Raw genomic sequence first — 18121 nt, 5'->3', positions numbered from 1 at the left:
TTCAAAGGTCTCTTCCATATTTCAACGTCCATCAAATCCACAAATTGGAAAAATCAGTTTGCATATTTAATTAGTGTTCACTTTACAAAGAGGAAAACTATATCACCTGAGAGCGTCGAAGTTCTGCTACAGTGGTACCATTCTTATTGTGAAAAGTCAAGTAGGATGAGTGGCGAGGTTTGCCCCAACGTGGGGGGGGGGGGGGGGGGTAGAAGGGTGCCCAGAAATACATAGTGCACATGAATGTATGCCCAAGTTACTTTATGCTCCTAAAGTTAAAGTAGAACCTCTGAGCAAAGCTTTCAGCCCCTTTAATGATAATCAGGTTGCAGAATTGTAACTTCTTGGTGCACAACTTGGTTGCATTGTCAACAGTTTTCCCCCTTTTTATAATTCAGGGTTTGGTGTGAGGTGCCCTCAAGCCCGCACAAAGAAATACCTGCATGTAAAGTGCCCCCAAACCTCTATTTTCAGTGTATGAGTGACTGTACGGTGGTGTCTTCTTAATGTTTCGAAGATTGACCCCAGGTTGGAATGTCTATTATGTAGCAGAGCTGCCTACTTAGTGTGCGTGGCTGGTAACTGGTGATGAAGCCTGAGGCAACATATACCAATCCCAGTCTTCGTAATAACAGAGGGTGGTGCAGTTAGGGCTAGGAATACCTCTGGTGTGTCCCTTCTGCCTTGTGAACAAGTCTTCGAAAATATGCCCAAGACAACCAGGTTGAGGTGACTTGCATACTGGGGCTAGGTTATATGAGCTGTAGGCTGGTGGGGACGGCAATGGTCTCCTCAGCTTGTGCAGCTTCCTTGCGGGTTTCTTTTTTCCATTCATGAATAGCTCATCTAATTCATGGATTTCTTTACTTATGTTTCATGTATTATATATTTAGGTTTAAAAACTAAACTCACCCATGGGCCTCGAAAGTTTGAGAGCTGTGCACGTTGATGTTGTGTCCCTTACAAAGGGATGGCTCCAAAAGTGCATCATCTCTCTCCCCTCCAGACATCTTGCTAATACTTTGAGGCTTCAGTGGTGCAGTGAAGACGTTTATGAATTGGTGCTACTCAGTTTGTCAACCAAGAATATGGTGCTCGGGGGGAGGAGCCTAGCGCGCAACCAAGATGGCCGCGTAGGTGCGAGGCTCCCGAGGACCTCCGCGACCTCCTGAATTAATCCTGGTGATATCCTGTCCTTGTTGAGGGGACTGTGTCGGTGAACCCGAGCTGAGGCGCCACCCGTTTTTTGGGTTCGAATCGGACCCCGGACACCGGTGGGAGCACCGATCGAAGGTTGCGGCCTTCTCCGCGCCGACCCCCCGGATTGGAGTAGTGGGGCGATCCGGGGACAAAGTGAACAACAGCGGCGGGCAAGGCTGGGCGACTCGCGTACCCCGCGCTTTCACTTTCGCTTTTGCGCCCGCCTTGCCCTCAAGCGAGGTAGGGCTGCGGAGCGGGGTGCGGTGGTGTGGCCTTGTCCAGGTGCCCGGCTGGCCCGCCGGCTGTGGGTCGTCCTGCGGTCCAGTGGTCGCCCCCCCCCCCCCCGGAACCCGTGAACTGGTTTATCGGCCCGTTCGAGGAGACTGGCACGACGGTGGGAGAGCAAGCATGTCCACCAAACAAGATGGCGACCGGGCGAAGGTGAAGACGACCCGCCGTGGCCCGGCGCACCAATCCAACAGTATGGACCGCTACACTCTCCAGAAGGGATCTCCGGAGACATCGCGCACATCCCCGGCGGGCCCGACGGAGGCATCTGCTCAGCCGGTGGATCTGACCCTCCGGGACGTCATGGGCGCCATCGCAGAGATGAAGGCCTCGGTGGACCAGCGCTTCGACACCCTAGCGCAAAAAATAGACTCGGTCCTTGTGGATGTGAGCCTCGTGAGGGCTGACTTGTCCAAAACGACCGACCGGGTCGATTCCCTGGCCCACACTACAACGAGCCTTACGACGGATGTGGTGGCCCTCCAGAAGGAGGTGCGCCGGCTTGGCCAGGCGAGCGCCCTGATGGACCGGCGACTGGAGGATTCCGAGGGTCGGGCCCGGAGGAATAATGTTCGTATTGTGGGGGTGCCGGAGGGACGAGAGGCGGAGGCGGCAGATCTTTTTGTGGAAGACCTGATCCTTACCCATCTCCAGCCCCGGGGGCTGAGTAAGCTTTTTGCGGTGGAACGTGCTCACCGGGTCCCTGGGGGCAGACCTAAGGCCGGTGCCCCGCCACGGCCTCTCATTGCCCGGATTTTTAATTTTCGGGACAGAGACGCTATCCTGCAGACCTCCAGGCAACAGGGACCGGTCAAGCTTGATAACATGGATGTGCATTTCTACCCAGACTTTACTCCGGCGGTCCAAAAGCAGAGACTGAGTTTTCTCGGTGTTAAACGTCGCTTACGGGACCTGAACCTTAAGTACTCAATGCTTTTTCCAGCTAAGCTGAGGGTGGAGGTGGATGGTCGCACGCACTTCTTTGACCGGCCCGAGGCGGCTGGGGACTGGTTGGACACTCTGCCAGGAGATCGGGGCCGAGGGGGTGGGGGGGGTGCGGTCGGCGGGGAGGGCCCGCCGGATCAGAATTGAGGGGTGAATAATAGGCCTTGCTCTGGACAACATTCCTTTATCATTTATTGATCGTATATGTTCCCCTCCTATGGAGGTCGTTCGGGGTCTGTTGGGGGCTTCCCTCCTCCTCTGGGGGACTAGTTAGTTTTCATTTATGGGGCGACAGGCACACTGCACTTTGGGGGGGCTGTCTGGGCTCATGCAGGGGTGCAGGGAGGGGGGAGTTCTGTTGGGTTGGGGGGGTGGGGGGGGTGTGTTGTTTGTTTGCACCGCAAGGCAAACCCGCTACTGTATTGTTGCTCTCAAGATGCTCTGTGGGGGACGACTGATTGCTTCTACGTACGATGGGGGGTAGGGATTTGACTGTGTTGTCATGGAATGTTAACGGCCTGGGGGATAGGATTAAGCGTGGTGTGGTCCTGCAGTACTTGAAACTTATTTCACCAGATGTTGTCTTCCTGCAGGAGACACACCTTATAGGTAACTCCTTTCATGCAATGAATCGGCGGGGCTATCGTTTGGTGGCCCATTCGGGCTTCACTTCGGGCTCGCGGGGGGTGGGTATCATGATCAAGAACTCGCTCCCGTTGGAGATTGATGAGGTGCGCCATGATGAGAGGGGACGCTACACTGTCCTGGTGGGTAGAATGGAGAGTAGAGTGTTTATTTTTATATCAGTGTACGTCCCGCCTGGGTTACAAGCTACTACATTTGCGGACCTGGGGCGCCTCCTCCTGGACCTTCCGGGTGGCCTGCTGGTGGTTGGGGGGGGACTTTAATGCGGTAGCTTCTGGGTCTATGGATCGTCATCCCCCTAGGGACCTCCCACGGGCACAGGCGTGGCTGTCCGGCCTTTTAGACACACTGGGCCTGGTGGATTGCTGGCGACTAAAGCATCCCGCACAGCTGCAATACACCTTCCACTCGGGTGCCCATGGTAGCCTCTCGCGGCTTGATTACATCCTTGTCCCGGCGGCCTATGCTGGGAGGGTGGGGGAGGTGTGCCATCTGGCGCGGGGTATTTCAGATCACTCCCCATTGCTGTTACATTTCGATGTCTTCCCGAGGGGGGAGGACAGGGTGGCTCCAATCAATGCATGGTATTTGCGCGACCCCACCATTCGTGCCGACTTGATCAAATCCTTACAGCGATATTTTGACGAGAATGTGGGGTCTGTCCCTTCGGCCATCTCCCTGTGGGAGGCTTTTAAGGTAGTTCTCAGAGGGGAGGCCCTCTCCTTTATCTCCCATGCCCGGAGGCGCGAGCGGGAGGAAGTGACCCGGGTGGAGGCCGAGATTGCGGAACTGGAGGGTGACCTGGGGAGCGGGGTAACGGATGCCAAGCTGCATGTTCTACACCTCAAGCAGGCGGCCTATAGGGCCCTCGTCACGGAGGCGGCCAGGGGCCTCAGTAGAGAGCAGCAGGGGCGATTGTATGATGTGGGTGATAAGGCTGGCAAATTGATTGCGTGGTTGGATAAGAGGGAGAGAGCGAGTCGTGTGGTTCCTTTGATTGAGAGGATGGATGGTGCGTGTGTCACCGAGCCGGAAGCCATTGTCTCCTGCTTCGCGGATTACTTCCGCGAGGTGTACTCCCCGGTTTCCCCCTGCTCGGAGGAAGATTCCCATGCCCTGCTTCGGGACATCGCGCTGCCCTCCCTTACGGTGGAGGACAGGGATTTGCTGGACGCTCCTCCCACCTCGGACGAAATTGCCCTGGCTATTCGCTCGGTTGCATCCGGCAAGGCCATGGGCCCCAATGGTATCCCCATCGAGCTTTACAAGCTACGCCCGGATGTACTAGCGCCCCACCTGCGCGCGATGTTCCTGGCGGCCCACTCGCAGGGTTCCCTCCCGCCGGACCAGCGTCTGGCCACAATCGTGGTGATCCACAAGGAGGGGAGACCCCGTGAGCGGGTCACATCCTATAGGCCGATCTCGCTCTTGAACGCGGAGCCCAAAATCCTCGCCAAGGTGTTGGCCAACCGGTTGGTCGGCGTGGTGGGCGATTTGGTCCACCAAGACCAATCTGGCTTTATACCCCACCGCAACACGGCTCTTAATCTGCGACGCTTGCACGGGGTGCTCGCGCGTGTCCCGTTTGTGCGGGAGCCGGCCATCTTGGCGTCCTTAGACGCCACCATGGCGTTTGACACGCTTGAATGGCCATACATCTGGGCGATGCTGGCGAAATTTGGATTTGGACCGGGATTCATTAGCTGGGTCAAATTGTTGTATTCGGGCCCATTGGCGCAGGTGGTGGTGAATGGGCGAGTCTCGGCCCCATTCGCGCTGGGGCGGGGCACGCGTCAGGGTTGCCCCTTGTCGCCGCTCCTGTTTGCACTGGCCTTGGAGCCCTTGGCGGAGTGGCTACGGTGGCACCCTTCTATCCGTGGTCTCCGCTGGACCCCCGAGCATGAGGACCGCGTGTCCCTCTATGCCGATGATATCCTTTTGTATCTCGCCTCCCCGCGTAAATCGCTGATTGTCCTGGTTGATGTTTTGCGCTCCTTCGGTCGTAACTCAGGCCTCGTCATCAACTGGGCGAAATCCTGCGTATATGTGCTTTCCGGGGAGGCTCCGGCCCTACCACGGGACTGCCCGATCCAGATTGCCTCCCAGGGGTTCCGGTACCTGGGTATATATATTACCCTAGACCCGGAGGCCCGCTATGAGCGGAACTTGCTGCCCCCCCTCCAGCGCCTGAAGGAGGACGTTGCGCGTTGGCGGCGTCTTCCGCTATCGCCGCTTGGCCGAGCGGCCTTGTTTAAGATGATGTCCTTGCCGCGCTTTCTGTACGCCCTCCAGAACACTATGGACTTGGTTCCGGCGCGCTACTTCCGTGAGGTGGAGAGCCTCCAGCGGCGCCTGTTCTGGGACGGGAGGCCGCGCATTGCTCTGGCTAAATTGACGCTCCCGTGGTACGATGGGGGGGTCGCCCTCCCGGACATTAAACGGTATTACTGGGCCTCCCAACTAGCTGCAATTAATCATGGCCTTTACGGGCCCGCCTTGAACCCGGCATTTGAAATGGACAAGATGCTCCTGCCCGGTGGCGATTACAATCGAGCGCTCTACTCTGGCGCGCCCGACTCCCGTCTGACGGGACCGACGCGTGTCATGGTGCGTGTCTGGCACGCGGCTAATGCAGCTATGGGGTGGAAGGACCGTTTGACCCGGGCGTCACCGCTATATGCGTCTGAGAGGTTGGGCTCCCTGTGGACATCGAAGGGCTTCGAGAAGTGGGAGACGATCGGAATCAGCAAGGTGGGAGATCTCTGGACGAGGGGGGGATTCAAAACTTTTGAGACGCTGCAGACGGAGTTTCAGCTGCAAGGCAGTGAGTACTTTCGGTACCTACAAGTCCGCCACGCGCTGGGCTCCGTCTTTCCGGATGTCGCGTCCATCCCGGAGTCTTCCCCCCTGGAGGACAGAGTGCTGGATGGCCATGTTCCAGACAGCACAATCTCCCTTATATATAAAAAACTGATCAACGACAGATCGTGCCTGCTGATTAGTCTCCGCGAGGCCTGGGTTGCCGACGGGCTGGAACTGGACGACGAGGATTGGATTTCCGCGGTGGCCTCTCCGAAGGAGGTGGCCATCCCGGCTCGCCTTCGCTTCGTCCAGCTTAAGATCCTTCACCGGGTTTACGTGACGGGGCCAAGGCTTCTACGTATGGGCTTTGCTGGTGACGGATTGTGTAAGCGTGGCTGTGGTGCTTTGGCAACTTTCATGCATATACTGTGGGAGTGCCCAAAGGTGGAGAGATTCTGGCGTGGTGTGCATGAGGTTCTGCGTGTGGTTACGCGTGTCGCGCTGTTGCCTGAAGCGAGGAGATGCTTGCTGAATGTGTGGGAACCAAATGACTATTCGGTCCCGCAGACGCGGTGGGTGACTCTGGGATACATGATAGCTAAGCGTGACATTGCCCAATTGTGGGGATCCCAGAGGCCCCCGGCGGTGTTGGCCTGGAAAGAACATATGGATTGGTGTATGTTTCGTGAAAAGGTGGTGTATGTGGCGAGGGGTAAGCCTGGGGCGTGGGTGAAAATCTGGGGCCCCTGGAACGCCTACCGCGGGGGTATTTGTGAGCCGCCACTGCTACTGGCTGCCTCGCCAGCTCCGTCCCCCTAGCCGACCCCCCTCCCTCAGCCGTGGGCATGTGGTTCCCCAGTCCCTGATCTACTCCCATTCCCCTCTTCAGAGTTTTGCTGCTGGTCGGGATCCCCCACTTGCGGAGCACGTGCCGTCACTTTGGATTGCGGGTTGCCTTGCGGGTGTGGTTTTTTTGTGTTGTTCTGTTTTGATAAAAGGAAACCGTATTGTGGGCTTGGAGTTATGCGGCCTGCGCTATTGATGGCTCCTGCTTTACCAATCTGCACCGCCAAGAGACTCTTACTGTATGTATGTCGTATGCTTTTGTCACTCTAGCGGCCGGCCGGGTGGTTGTAGGCCCATACCTGTAACTTTTTCAAAATGCAATAAACGGTTTCCAAAAAAAAAAAAAAAAAAAAAGAATATGGTGCTCCACCAGAATTTCCGATATATGTACGAGTGTGGTGCGGTAAAGTATGCTTGTGTAGAAGCTGGGTTTTACCTGCACCTTCAAGGCTCAGATGCTGAAGAGCTCAAAGGTGCTATGACCAAGATCCCTTTGAAGAGATTTTTTGTTTTGGTTTTTGTTCTGGGTATGGTTTATCATGCCCAGTAATGATTTTAATTTCTAGTGTGGTTGTGCTAAGTTGTTTCTTTTGTTTAGTTGGCAGGATCTTGTGGCCAGTGGTGTAGTCGAGTACATTGATACACTTGAAGAAGAAACTGTGATGCTGGCAATGACTCCCGATGACTTGCAGGAAAAGGGAGTGGCGTACTGCTCAACTTACACTCATTGTGAGATTCATCCTTCTATGATTCTTGGTGTCTGTGCATCTATTATACCATTTCCCGATCATAATCAGGTGAGTTCCTCTTCAGAGTGGTTAAGATATTTCATGCATTCATGATGGGGTTAGTGGACTATGCATTCAGCTTTCGAGTTTCTACAATTTAGTGAGACTGTTTCCTGTGGCCACCACACCCCCTAATACAAGGTTCTCCTTTCAGGCTTTGACATTTATACCAGAGTATTCTGCATTAAATGCTATCGGAATTTGGTCTTTGTATGTTTTTTGTACACTATATATGCATCACAAATGTGAGGCACGCCTTGTTCGCAGGACACAGAGTATGTTTTCTTGTGGCACTTCCAGAACACCACTGGTTTCTGTGTGAAGAAACTATATTGCTACTGTTCGTCTTGTATTTGTCTGTTCTCAGATAAAAAACAGTTTTCTATGGGCTGCTTTTTAATTTGCACTGTCTTTGGCAGATTTAATTGCCCTTCCTGTTATGTGCTTTCTGGATTTGGCAGAACTGAAGTGCAGGAAGATGCATGAGCTTAGGCATCTCACTTTACTTTTGTCAAGTTCCTAAGATTATCTTAACACCTAGATCTTCTGGTTCATAGGTTGCTACAACTCATTCCTATTGTATAGGGTTGCCACCTTGTTTCATGTGGTCAGGTCACTGTGTGTTAAGTCGTGGGATTTCCTGTTACAAATCCAGATGGTTCAGTGGGAGTAAACTAAGATTCTAACTCTAAGAAAGTAGGTTTTTAAAAAAAACCCTATTAGCCTTTTCTATTTTTTTCCTTTCTTGCATCGCTTCTGGCTTGCTTCCTTACATCACTCACTTTTTTTCAGTCTTTATCTTTCTTTCATCTTTTCTTCCTTCCGTGCCTTCTTTAGTACCTCACTTCCCGTTCTTTAAAAAGTTTGCTCCTTATAGCAACAGATGCTGCAATTGTAAATAAACACTATTGTCAAATGTTTGTCTCCGTTCCACCCATGCAACCTAATGTGTGTTTTATTAGTTTTTGGAGTGGACTATCATTCTGGAAAAGCACTTCTGCACACACATGATTTTGTGCTGAAGTGCTTCTACGTATGTCTACTTCCTGCCTTGATGACTGGTGGCCCTTTGGCGCAGTGTGCTAGTGCCATAGTGCAACGTGACCTCCCCACAGCAGTCCCTAAAGAATTGCACACTGCTGGCTGAGAGGGGGTCTATCTATGTGCTATCTTTGGATAGCTATGAGATAGTGCAAACAATATCTCAGCTCCCACTCTCTTTCCCCAACTTGACTCCTAGTGTGTTGAAAGCAAAAAATCTGGATTTTTACAGAGGTTGGTGAATACTGGAGCAGTTGAACATCATGCTTTTTACAAATTGCTGAGCTCCTCACTAAAAGTGAATGTAGACAACACAATTCCAGTGATTAAAACTTTGTTGTGAATGTACACATTTTGATTTTCACTTTGTTTTTTTTAATTTTTTTTATTTTACATTTAACAATTTCTAATTGTTCTCTCAGTCTCCTAGGAACACTTACCAGTCTGCTATGGGGAAGCAAGCCATGGGAGTATACATTACAAACTTTCATGTTCGTATGGACACACTGGCCCATGTTTTGTACTATCCACAAAAGCCACTGGTAACTACACGTTCCATGGAGTACTTGCGCTTCCGAGAGCTGCCAGCCGGTAAGGCCTTACTGAGTACATATAGATAGAAATCGTTTATATTGCTTTGTGTATAGCTGCATCATATGGCCTAAAATAGTGGCTACCTAGAAACTTTAAAGTCACTTAAAGCAGATTGTGTGGGTATTTTTCAATTTATGTATATTTGAATGTGCTTACATTCTGCCTCAAAGTTTATATCAGTGGGAACACTAGGCATTGGGCATGGAACAGACTCCACCCAGCACTGCTGATGCAACTGAACTTAATTTTCAATTGCGAAGGAGCTGAATCCTCTAAGCCTTTGTGAATTAAGAATCCTGTACAAGAATGTTGCTATACAGTAGTGCTAAGAATTGGACATGGCGCTATATTAAAACTGTTGTGTCTGCATTATAGTTCTTTCCCAACTGTATCTCCCACTAACCTCTTTGGTCTTTGAGTGACAGGCATGAGGCAAAGGTTTGCTTTCGCAACCTCCCTTTTTATATAAGTCTTGGTTATGGCCTTTTGCATCCAAGGTGTATTAGCCAAAGCTCTTATGTGGAGCTTAACTTTACTTTGCTGTGTCCATGACGACAGATGCCTCACCTGTATGTCTCCATGTTGTCCTTTGCCAGCAGTGGCTGCTTGAAATATCCCAAAGTTCTGGAGCCACATATTGAGGGCTCTCTGACCAAGTGATGATTTAAGTGAATTTGCATCTTTGCTCATTTCTTGATTCAAAAAATTGACTTTCAGTTTTTATGTTCAAACTCCAATCTCAACGACGCAAGCAGTCCCATTTTTCCCAGCGAACGCACTTATTAGCTTTTTCTCTTAAAAGCACTTTCTTGGACTTGTAGCAATCATTTTTTTCTTTAGCGCAGTGCCTTCAGAAACCACGCAGATTCAAGAAGTATAATTTTATAAATCCATCAACAATCAGAAACCATAAATAATGATTGTTTAGCTTCAGTTGTGGAAGGACAATTACAATCATTTGGCATATGAGCGAGCCCTCAAATGTGTAAATAAAAGGAGGTTTTAAACCCGTCTCTTGCAGTTCGTAGGCAGTGAATCAATTTTTCAGTGTCTAGCAAGTTCCAAGTTTTTTTAACTTGTTTATTTTTAATAATAAACATACACCAGCCATTACAAGAATACACATCTAATTTGTCGTACTCTGCATCTGACCTCATATTTATAGGCGAATGGTAAAATATGAGTCGATTCAAAGCATCTTACAGCCATTGCATGCATACATACTTGAAAAAATTATGTGAATAGTCCAAACATTTGGCCCACATTTTGGCAATTTTAGGGGGCATCCTCGGGCTTTGTTTAATACCTCCAAGGTGTAGCGCTGAGTTCATTTGTCTTATTCATTCCCTCTCTGATGAAGCCGCCTTGAACCGGCAATGTCTAGTAGTGTCTCTTGCAATGGCTATTAATAGTCCCATTCCGACAAGGGTTCTGACGTTACACCCGCCTCCCAACTCCTCCATAATGATGTATAACTGTCTCCTGCTCCACCACCACAGTCATAGTTTCTTCTCCAGTCAGTATTGCGGTATATTTGGAAATTCCCAGATGACATAGAAATATGTGTCCCAAGGGTTTTTACAGTATGGGGTCTGACATTTTTCCCATCATAAGCAGACGGGTATAGCAAAATCCATGGAGATATTTAAACTGAATCAACCTGAGGCGGGCAGAGATTGCCTTGTTACCCCCTGCCATCTTGGCTTCCAACCACTCATCATAGTCTGTTGAGCTCACATCTTCTTCCCATTTGGCTTTTAGGCCAGCAGTGGGTCCGGGGAATTAATCAGCAATGGGTGGTGAAACCTAGTAATGTTTTTCTCTCCCAAATCCTCAATTACCAGTTTAGCCTCTGGTGAATTATATTCTGGGACCGCTTCAAGAGCACAGCGATAATTCTCCAAGGCATGCCTGAGCTGTAAATAGTGGAAGAACTGGGGCTTATGGAACTGAAATTTCTCTGCTAACGCTGTGTAAGATTTCATGTGAGCACGCCCCCCACCTCCCTCTCATGGATATGCCGATCATGTTTTTGACCACTAGTAGCATATTAACTTCTCGCAGCATAGGATCATAGCTCAGACCCTAGAGTTGCATCTAAAATAAATTGTGCTGCACGTTTTTACTGATGACTGCATCTGCCCCTGCATCAGGAGTCTCTAATACTAAATACCACCAGCCCCTTCTGTGATATGGATTCCCAAAGTGCACTTCCGATGTGTGCTACCATTTACATTAGGGTGTGTTTTCCCCCTTATTACAGATTGGGTGCAGAGGCAAACCAGCCGCAAATGAAGTGGCAGTCAGTGCACCCTGAAGGTGCTGTCTGGTGGGCTGAGTTGCACACTGCTCCAGCCTGTGGCATAATCCTTGACCGCTCTTAAAGTCCTGCCACAAGGCCCTTAGCATTGTAAGGCATACAGGCTCTTTCTGGTATACACAGGTTAGTGTCCGCTGTAGGAAAAGCGCACTATTTGTAACAGAGTTCATTGTCCCTGTCTGCAGAAGCCTCAACCGCATCAGTGTGCGCTTGATTTAGACCAGGATATTGCACCATTTCAAGTAAAAGTGTCCCACATCACTAAGTATGGAAGCTCCCAAACATGATCTGAACTGCACCTGTGATCCTCTTCTCCAAGGCCCAGCGGCGACGGGTGCAGAAGTGTCATTAGGTGTCAGGTATTTCCTTACCGTAGCAGTCGTGGTACAGGAGGCCTGTTTCAGAGTGTGCAGGCAACGTTGGGAGTCCAGGAGAGGTGAAACCACAAAGGCTTCTCTTTTGGAGGTTCTTTAGAACAGATGCACTGTTCACGGGAGGTCTTGAGTCTTTTTCGAAGGCAGGCAGTCCTCCCAAGTTTCTTCAGTCGCAGCTGCAGGACGAGTCGATTTTGGTGCCGTATTAGATGAGGGTTGCACACAGGCTGGCAGGATTGGTACAAGGTCAACTGCTTCTCCTCTTCTCTGCTTTTGCAGCTCTTTGGTGTCATCCCTCTACTTATGTCGTCGGGATCTGCTCTTCTGTTGCCAGGGGCTCCCCTAATTACTGGATTTAGGGACGTTGGGGGAGTATAGTAGCAAATGGGCTGCTGACTCTGGGGGTCACTACTCACCCCTATATGACCACTTCTTGTGTAAAGTGGGCATAACCATGTCCCAGAATTCCTAAGTTTGCCATCACAAAGATTGCTACTTCTGAAAAATCATGTCCATCTCAGTGTAGCCCAAAATAGGGATGATGCTGGCCTAGAGGTGGCAGGCTGACCTGACTAGCTACTTTTTCCTGCCTGTCTAGGTACCAAGGGGGTCCTGGACAAAGGGAGTTGGCTTCCTCTCCTGTGAGGGGAGCCAGATTCACATTTCAAAGCTGGCAGCTCTTTGAAGCTTGCCGGCCTAGGAAGGCTAATCAGCTGGTCATCCAGTGGGAAGGGGACGTGGGGGTTATACCCTCTTCCAGGACAGGCTATTGTTCTGGGTCTCCTGAGAGCAGAGGCTCTCACCCTAGGAGGTCAGAACAGTGTCTCGGTGGCAGGCTGGCAGAAACAAGTCTGGGAACACACCTGAGGCTGGTAGGTTTTCGGGAGGCACCTCCGAGGAGCCCTCTGGGTGCATGTATTGGTAAATCCATCACTGGAATCAGTGTGTGTTTATCAAGACAAGATGTTTTTTTTTTTTTTTTTTTTTTTTGTTTTTTTTTTTGAAAACCTTTATTTCGAAATTCAGGACACAGCTATTCAGCCGACAGCCCGAAGGTTCGGCAGCATTGCAAGTTAGATACAGTAATGCGTCCCAGGTACAGTACGAAGAGTAATGCAAAGGTCCAATTTTTAAATAAACACAGAAAAAACACACCACAAACCCCAGCAAGGCAGAACATTGAAATCCCATGGCAAAAGCCCCCAGTGGAGGCAGGACCCCACTCATCTACTAATTATAAGACTGTGTGTGGAGGAAGAAGGGGAGCAGCAGAGGCCCAGAACGGGTACCTAGACCAAACTGTACTGGAAGGTAGGTCAGGGGGAAAGCTGTTCCTCGGGAGGTTCCAGATCCGGGGCAAGACATATTCCCCCCCTATATTGGTTCCACCGCCCCCAGATGGCGTGCCACTTCCGGGGGCGACCTCTAGAGCAGTAGACCGTCTTCTCCCTAAACATGCTCCAATCCATGTTCTCCTTCCACGCGGTCAGTGTAGGGGGACCCGAGGAGCCCCATAATCGCGCTATATCCCTCTTAGCCACCATGTTACCCAGAGTCACCCATTGGGTCTGCGCCTCATCAAGATCAGTGGGCCCCCATACGTTCAGGAGGCAACACCGCGCCTCCGGCTGTATCACAATGCCCGTCACCTCCCCCATGACTACATGGACTCTCCTCCAGAACTCCACAATGACCCCACACTCCCAAATGATGTGCAGGAAAGTACCCACCATACCACAGCCCCTTCTGCACAGTCCATCCTCCGAGAATCCCATGTGGACCAGCCGTGGCCCCGTAACATACACCCGGTGCAGTATTTTGAGCTGCACCAGCCTCAGACGCGACGGGATCGCAACCTCCTTAGGCGAAGAAACCGCTGACTGCCAGTCCTCATTATCCAACTCGAGGCCATCCCTGGTCCACTGCTCTCTCAGCCCCAATAGCAAGTCTGCCCGGACGTTTATCAACTTCTTATATATGAGCGAAATCGTGCTCTCGGGCATGTGACCATCGAGGACTCGGTCCTCAAGGGGGGAGGACTCCGGCACCTTCTCACCCTCCACTAGGACTGATCGGAGGGCGTGACGCAGCTGGATATACCTAAAATACTCTTAAGGCCCTAGCTCAAACTCAGTCTGCAACTCCTCGAAAGACTTCACCCTCCCCTTATGCAGCACATCCCCCACCTTGGATATCCCTATCAGATCCCACTTATCAAAGCCCTTCGTATGCCAGAGTCTTCCCAACCGTTCCGATTCAAACAATGGGGTAGCAAGGGTTAGCCTGTCCTTCCAGCCCAGCGAGTCGGTCGCCATCTTCCATACGCGCACCGCCACACCTGTGGGCCCCGTGAGGGACGAGTCTAGGGACCGTGAATACAACGCCCTGTAGTAGTTGCCGCCGCGCAGCAGCCACCTATCCATGGCATACCCAGGGCTGAGGGCAGGGCCATAAAACCCATGGTTGATCGCGCTCAACTGCGTGGCCCAGTAGTACCGTCGGATGTCTGGGAGCGCAATGCCCCCATCGTACCATGGGAGCGTCAACTTTGAAATAGCTATTCGCGGCCTCCCATCCCACAGCAACGTCCTTTGGAGGCCTTCGACCTCCCGAAAGTATTTAGCCGGTACCCAGTCCAAGGTGTTCTGGAGGGCGTAGAGGAAGCGGGGAAGAGACATCATTTTAAACAGGGCCGCACGCCCAACAAGGGAGAGCGGCAGCCTCCGCCAACCCTCAACATCTCGCCTCAAGCGTGCCAAGGGGGGGAGCAGGTTCCTCTCATAGCGCACAGCAGGATCCATGGATATAAAAATCCCCAGATACACAAAACCTTGCTGGGCAACCTGTATCGAACATGTTCTAGGGATCGGTGGGACGTCGCCACTAAGAACGTACAAGTACGATTTGCCCCAATTAATCACAAGCCCCGAGTTCCTACCGAACGATGCGAGTACGTCACAGACCACTATAAGTGACTTCTTAGGTGAGGCAAGATACAGCAGGATGTCATCGGCATAAAGTGAAATCCGGTCCTCGTGATCGGGCGACCACCGAAGGCCCCTTATATCCGGGTGCCAACGTATCCACGCAGCCAACGGTTCAAGGGCGAGGGCGAACAACAGAGGCGACAGGGGGCAACCCTGCCGAGTACCCCTTCCAAGCTGAAAAGGAGCAGATGCCCGACCATTCACCACAACTTTCGCTAGTGGCCCCTCGTACAGCAACCGGACCCAACTCACAAACCCGCGACCGAAACCGAACTTGGCCAGCACGGCCCATAAATATGCCCACTCCACCGTGTCAAAGGCCATCGTGGCATCGAGAGATGCCACAACAGCCGGTTCACGCAGCGTGCCCGCCCTGGCGATGACGCCATGAAGACGCCTAAGGTTCAATGCTGTGTTTCGGTGCGGGATAAAGCCAGATTGATCCGGGTGGACCAGATCGCCAAGTACTCTAATCAGACGGGTTGCCAGGAGTTTGGCCAGAATTTTCGGCTCAGCGTTAAGGAGTGAAATGGGCCGATAGGAGGCGCATCGATCTCGGGGCTTACCCTCTTTGTGTATGACCACGATCGACGCCAGCCGCTGATCCAACGGAAGGATCCCATCCCCCCGCGCCTCCAAGAACATGGCGCGCAGGTGAGGGGCGACCCTATCCGGGAACAGTTTGTACAGATCGATCGGCAGTCCGTTCGGTCCAGAGGCCTTACCCGAGTTCAACGCGCGAATCGCCCCCGCCACCTCGTCAACCGTGATGTCGCCATCCAAATCGTCCCTATCTATGTCAGAGAGGCAGGGCAGCTCGATATCACGAAGGAGGTCAGACGAGTCCTCGGGCGGCCTGTCCGACACAGAGGAATAAACCCTATGAAAATACTCCGCGAAACACTCCACAATCCCTTCAGGTTCCACAATCACCTCTCCCCCCTCTCCAATCAACTCTGGCACCACTCTATTGACCCGTTCCTTCCTGTCCAGCCACGCCAGGAGTTTCCCTGCCTTATCTCCCACATCATACAGACGGCCCTGTTGTTCCCTACTGAGGGTCTTGGCGGCGTCAGTCACCAGGTCCCTATACTCCGCTTGCTTCAAGCAAAGCTCATGCAATGAGGACTCCGTGACCTCCTCCTCCATATCCCCTTCAAGGGCCGCAATCTCCTCCTCTACTCGCCGCACTTCGCAATCCCTCCGATTCTTGGCAGTCACCACCAGGGAGAGGGCCTCCCCCCGAAGCACGGTCTTAAAAGCTTCCCACAGCGAGATCGCCGAGTCCACGGATCCCAGGTTGTCCTTGAAGTAATTATCTACCTTCTTTACCAGGGCGCTGCGCATCTCGGGGTCCCGGAAATACCAAGGGTTAATGGGGGCCACCCTCCCTCCTCCCTCCCGACCAAGATCCAGCCGGATCCACACTGGCGAGTGATCAGAGATACCACGTGCCATGTGCCTCGCCTCGGATATCAACGAGGCATGTGCGGCCAGAGTGAGCAGGTAGTCAATCCTGGAGAGGCTACCATGCGCCCCGGAGTGAAACGTGTATTGACTCTGTGTGGGGTGCCGGAGCCTCCAGCAGTCTATCAGGCCAAACGTGTCTAGGAGGTCTGGAAGCCATTTCTGAGCCCCCCCTGTGTCCCTGGGCGGGTATCTATCCAGCAGTCCGGAACCCACAGCGTTGAAATCCCCTCCCACTACCAGCAGACCCCCCGGGAGAGTCAGCAAAGCCCTGCCCAATTCAGCAAATGTGGCAGCCTGCAGGGCCGGCGGGACATAAACTGAAACCAAAACCAAAGTCCTTCCTTCCCACCGCCCCGCCACTGCCACAAACCTCCCCCTATCGTCAACGATGGTGGAGTCCACCTCAAAAGGCAAAGATGCTCTAACGAGGATGCCCGCCCCCCTGGACCCAGAAGAGAATCCCGAGTGTGCAATGAATTTATACCCCTTCCTATTCAGAGCATAGCACGTATTGCCTATGAGGTGCGTCTCCTGCAGCAGTACAACGTCAGGCATTGATCGTTTCAGAAATTGCAAAACAATCCCCCTCTTAATGCGATCCCCCAAACCATTAACATTCCAGCTTATAACACTTAGGCCCCTACCCCCCATCCTCAAACGGAAAGAGGCCCACCCCACACCCGAGGTGCCACCATGGAACAGCCCTGAGGATAATCATCATGCCTTGCAGAAATAACCCCCCCAACAACACACTCAAACTCCCCATAACTCCCCCCACCCTGCACCCCTGCTGCAGCTTAAAAAGCCCCCCCAACTTGCAGTGTGCCTGTCGCCCCACAAAAACAAAAATCTACAAAAAGTACCCCAAGGGAGGAAAAGAGCACCCCTCGTCCTCCCGCAACCCTCCACAGTTACTGCACTCTATTCAAATCTACAAATATGGTCAAATCATGTCAGGCCGGCTTTGAGTTATCAGCCCTGTCCATCCCGGCCACTGTCTCCATGCTCAGCTGCGTCGTCCCCGTACGTCGCCGGGGCAAAGCGTCCAGCCACTCATCGGCCATAACAGGAGAGTCAAAAAAGAATGTCCGATCTTCATGCACCACCCGTAGTCTGGCGGGGAAAAGCATGGCATACTTTAGGTCCCGCTCCCGAAGCCTTCGCTTCACTCCCAGGAAGCTCTGTCGCTGTCTCTGCACCTGCTGGGTAAAGTCCAGGTAAAAATTCACCGACGCATTCTGGAAGGGGACTGGGCCCGTCACCCTCGAAGCTTGCAGGATAGCGTCCCGATCTCGGAAATGAAAGAGCCGGGCGATAATCGGCCGCGGCGGGGCACCCGCCTTGGGCCGTCCGCCTGGCACCCTATGGGCCCGTTCCACCGCAAAAAACTTCCCAAGGCCCTTGGGCTTCAGATGATTGAGGACCAAATCTTCCACAAGCAGGTCCACCGAAGCCTCATCCGAGGACTCCGGGACCCCGATTACGCGCACGTTGTTGCGCCTGGACCGGCTCTCGAAGTCCTCCAGCCGGCGGGCAGCGAGGTCACTTTCGGCCCTCAGCTTCCGGACCTCGTTCTGCAGGTCCGCGACCTCATCAGCGAGGCCCGTGGTCTTATGGTCCAGGTCCTTAACACGCTCGTTTGTCTTGCCCAGGTCCGAGCGGATCAAGTTGACATCCACCAGGATAGCATCCACCTTATGCGCCAGGGCCTCGAATTGCCTCCCCATCGCAGTCTGCATCCCATCCAGCGCGCCCATGACATCCTGCAGGGAGAGCTCCGGGGTCCCAGGCGAGTCCTCCTTCTGGGCATCCGGCGCCTGG

General features: G+C 52.4%; 1 protein-coding gene across 1 annotated transcript in view; it reads left to right on the top strand.

Moving 5' to 3' along the window:
• The window catches only part of POLR2B (RNA polymerase II subunit B), a 138834-nt gene that overhangs the window by 59235 nt on the left and 61478 nt on the right, over window positions 1–18121 (top strand). The window contains exons 15-16 of the mRNA XM_085641182.1: window positions 7325–7523; window positions 8978–9146. Of these exons, the coding sequence (XP_085497308.1) occupies window positions 7325–7523; window positions 8978–9146 (368 nt within the window). The remainder of the gene's footprint in view (window positions 1–7324; window positions 7524–8977; window positions 9147–18121) is intronic.

This window comes from Triturus cristatus, chromosome 2_2 (assembly GCF_964204655.1).
Source record: "Triturus cristatus chromosome 2_2, aTriCri1.1, whole genome shotgun sequence".
NCBI classification, from domain to species: Eukaryota; Metazoa; Chordata; class Amphibia; order Caudata; family Salamandridae; genus Triturus; species Triturus cristatus.
The sequence above is the reverse complement of the archived record's forward strand: the minus strand, read 5'-3'. Positions and strand labels throughout refer to the sequence as shown.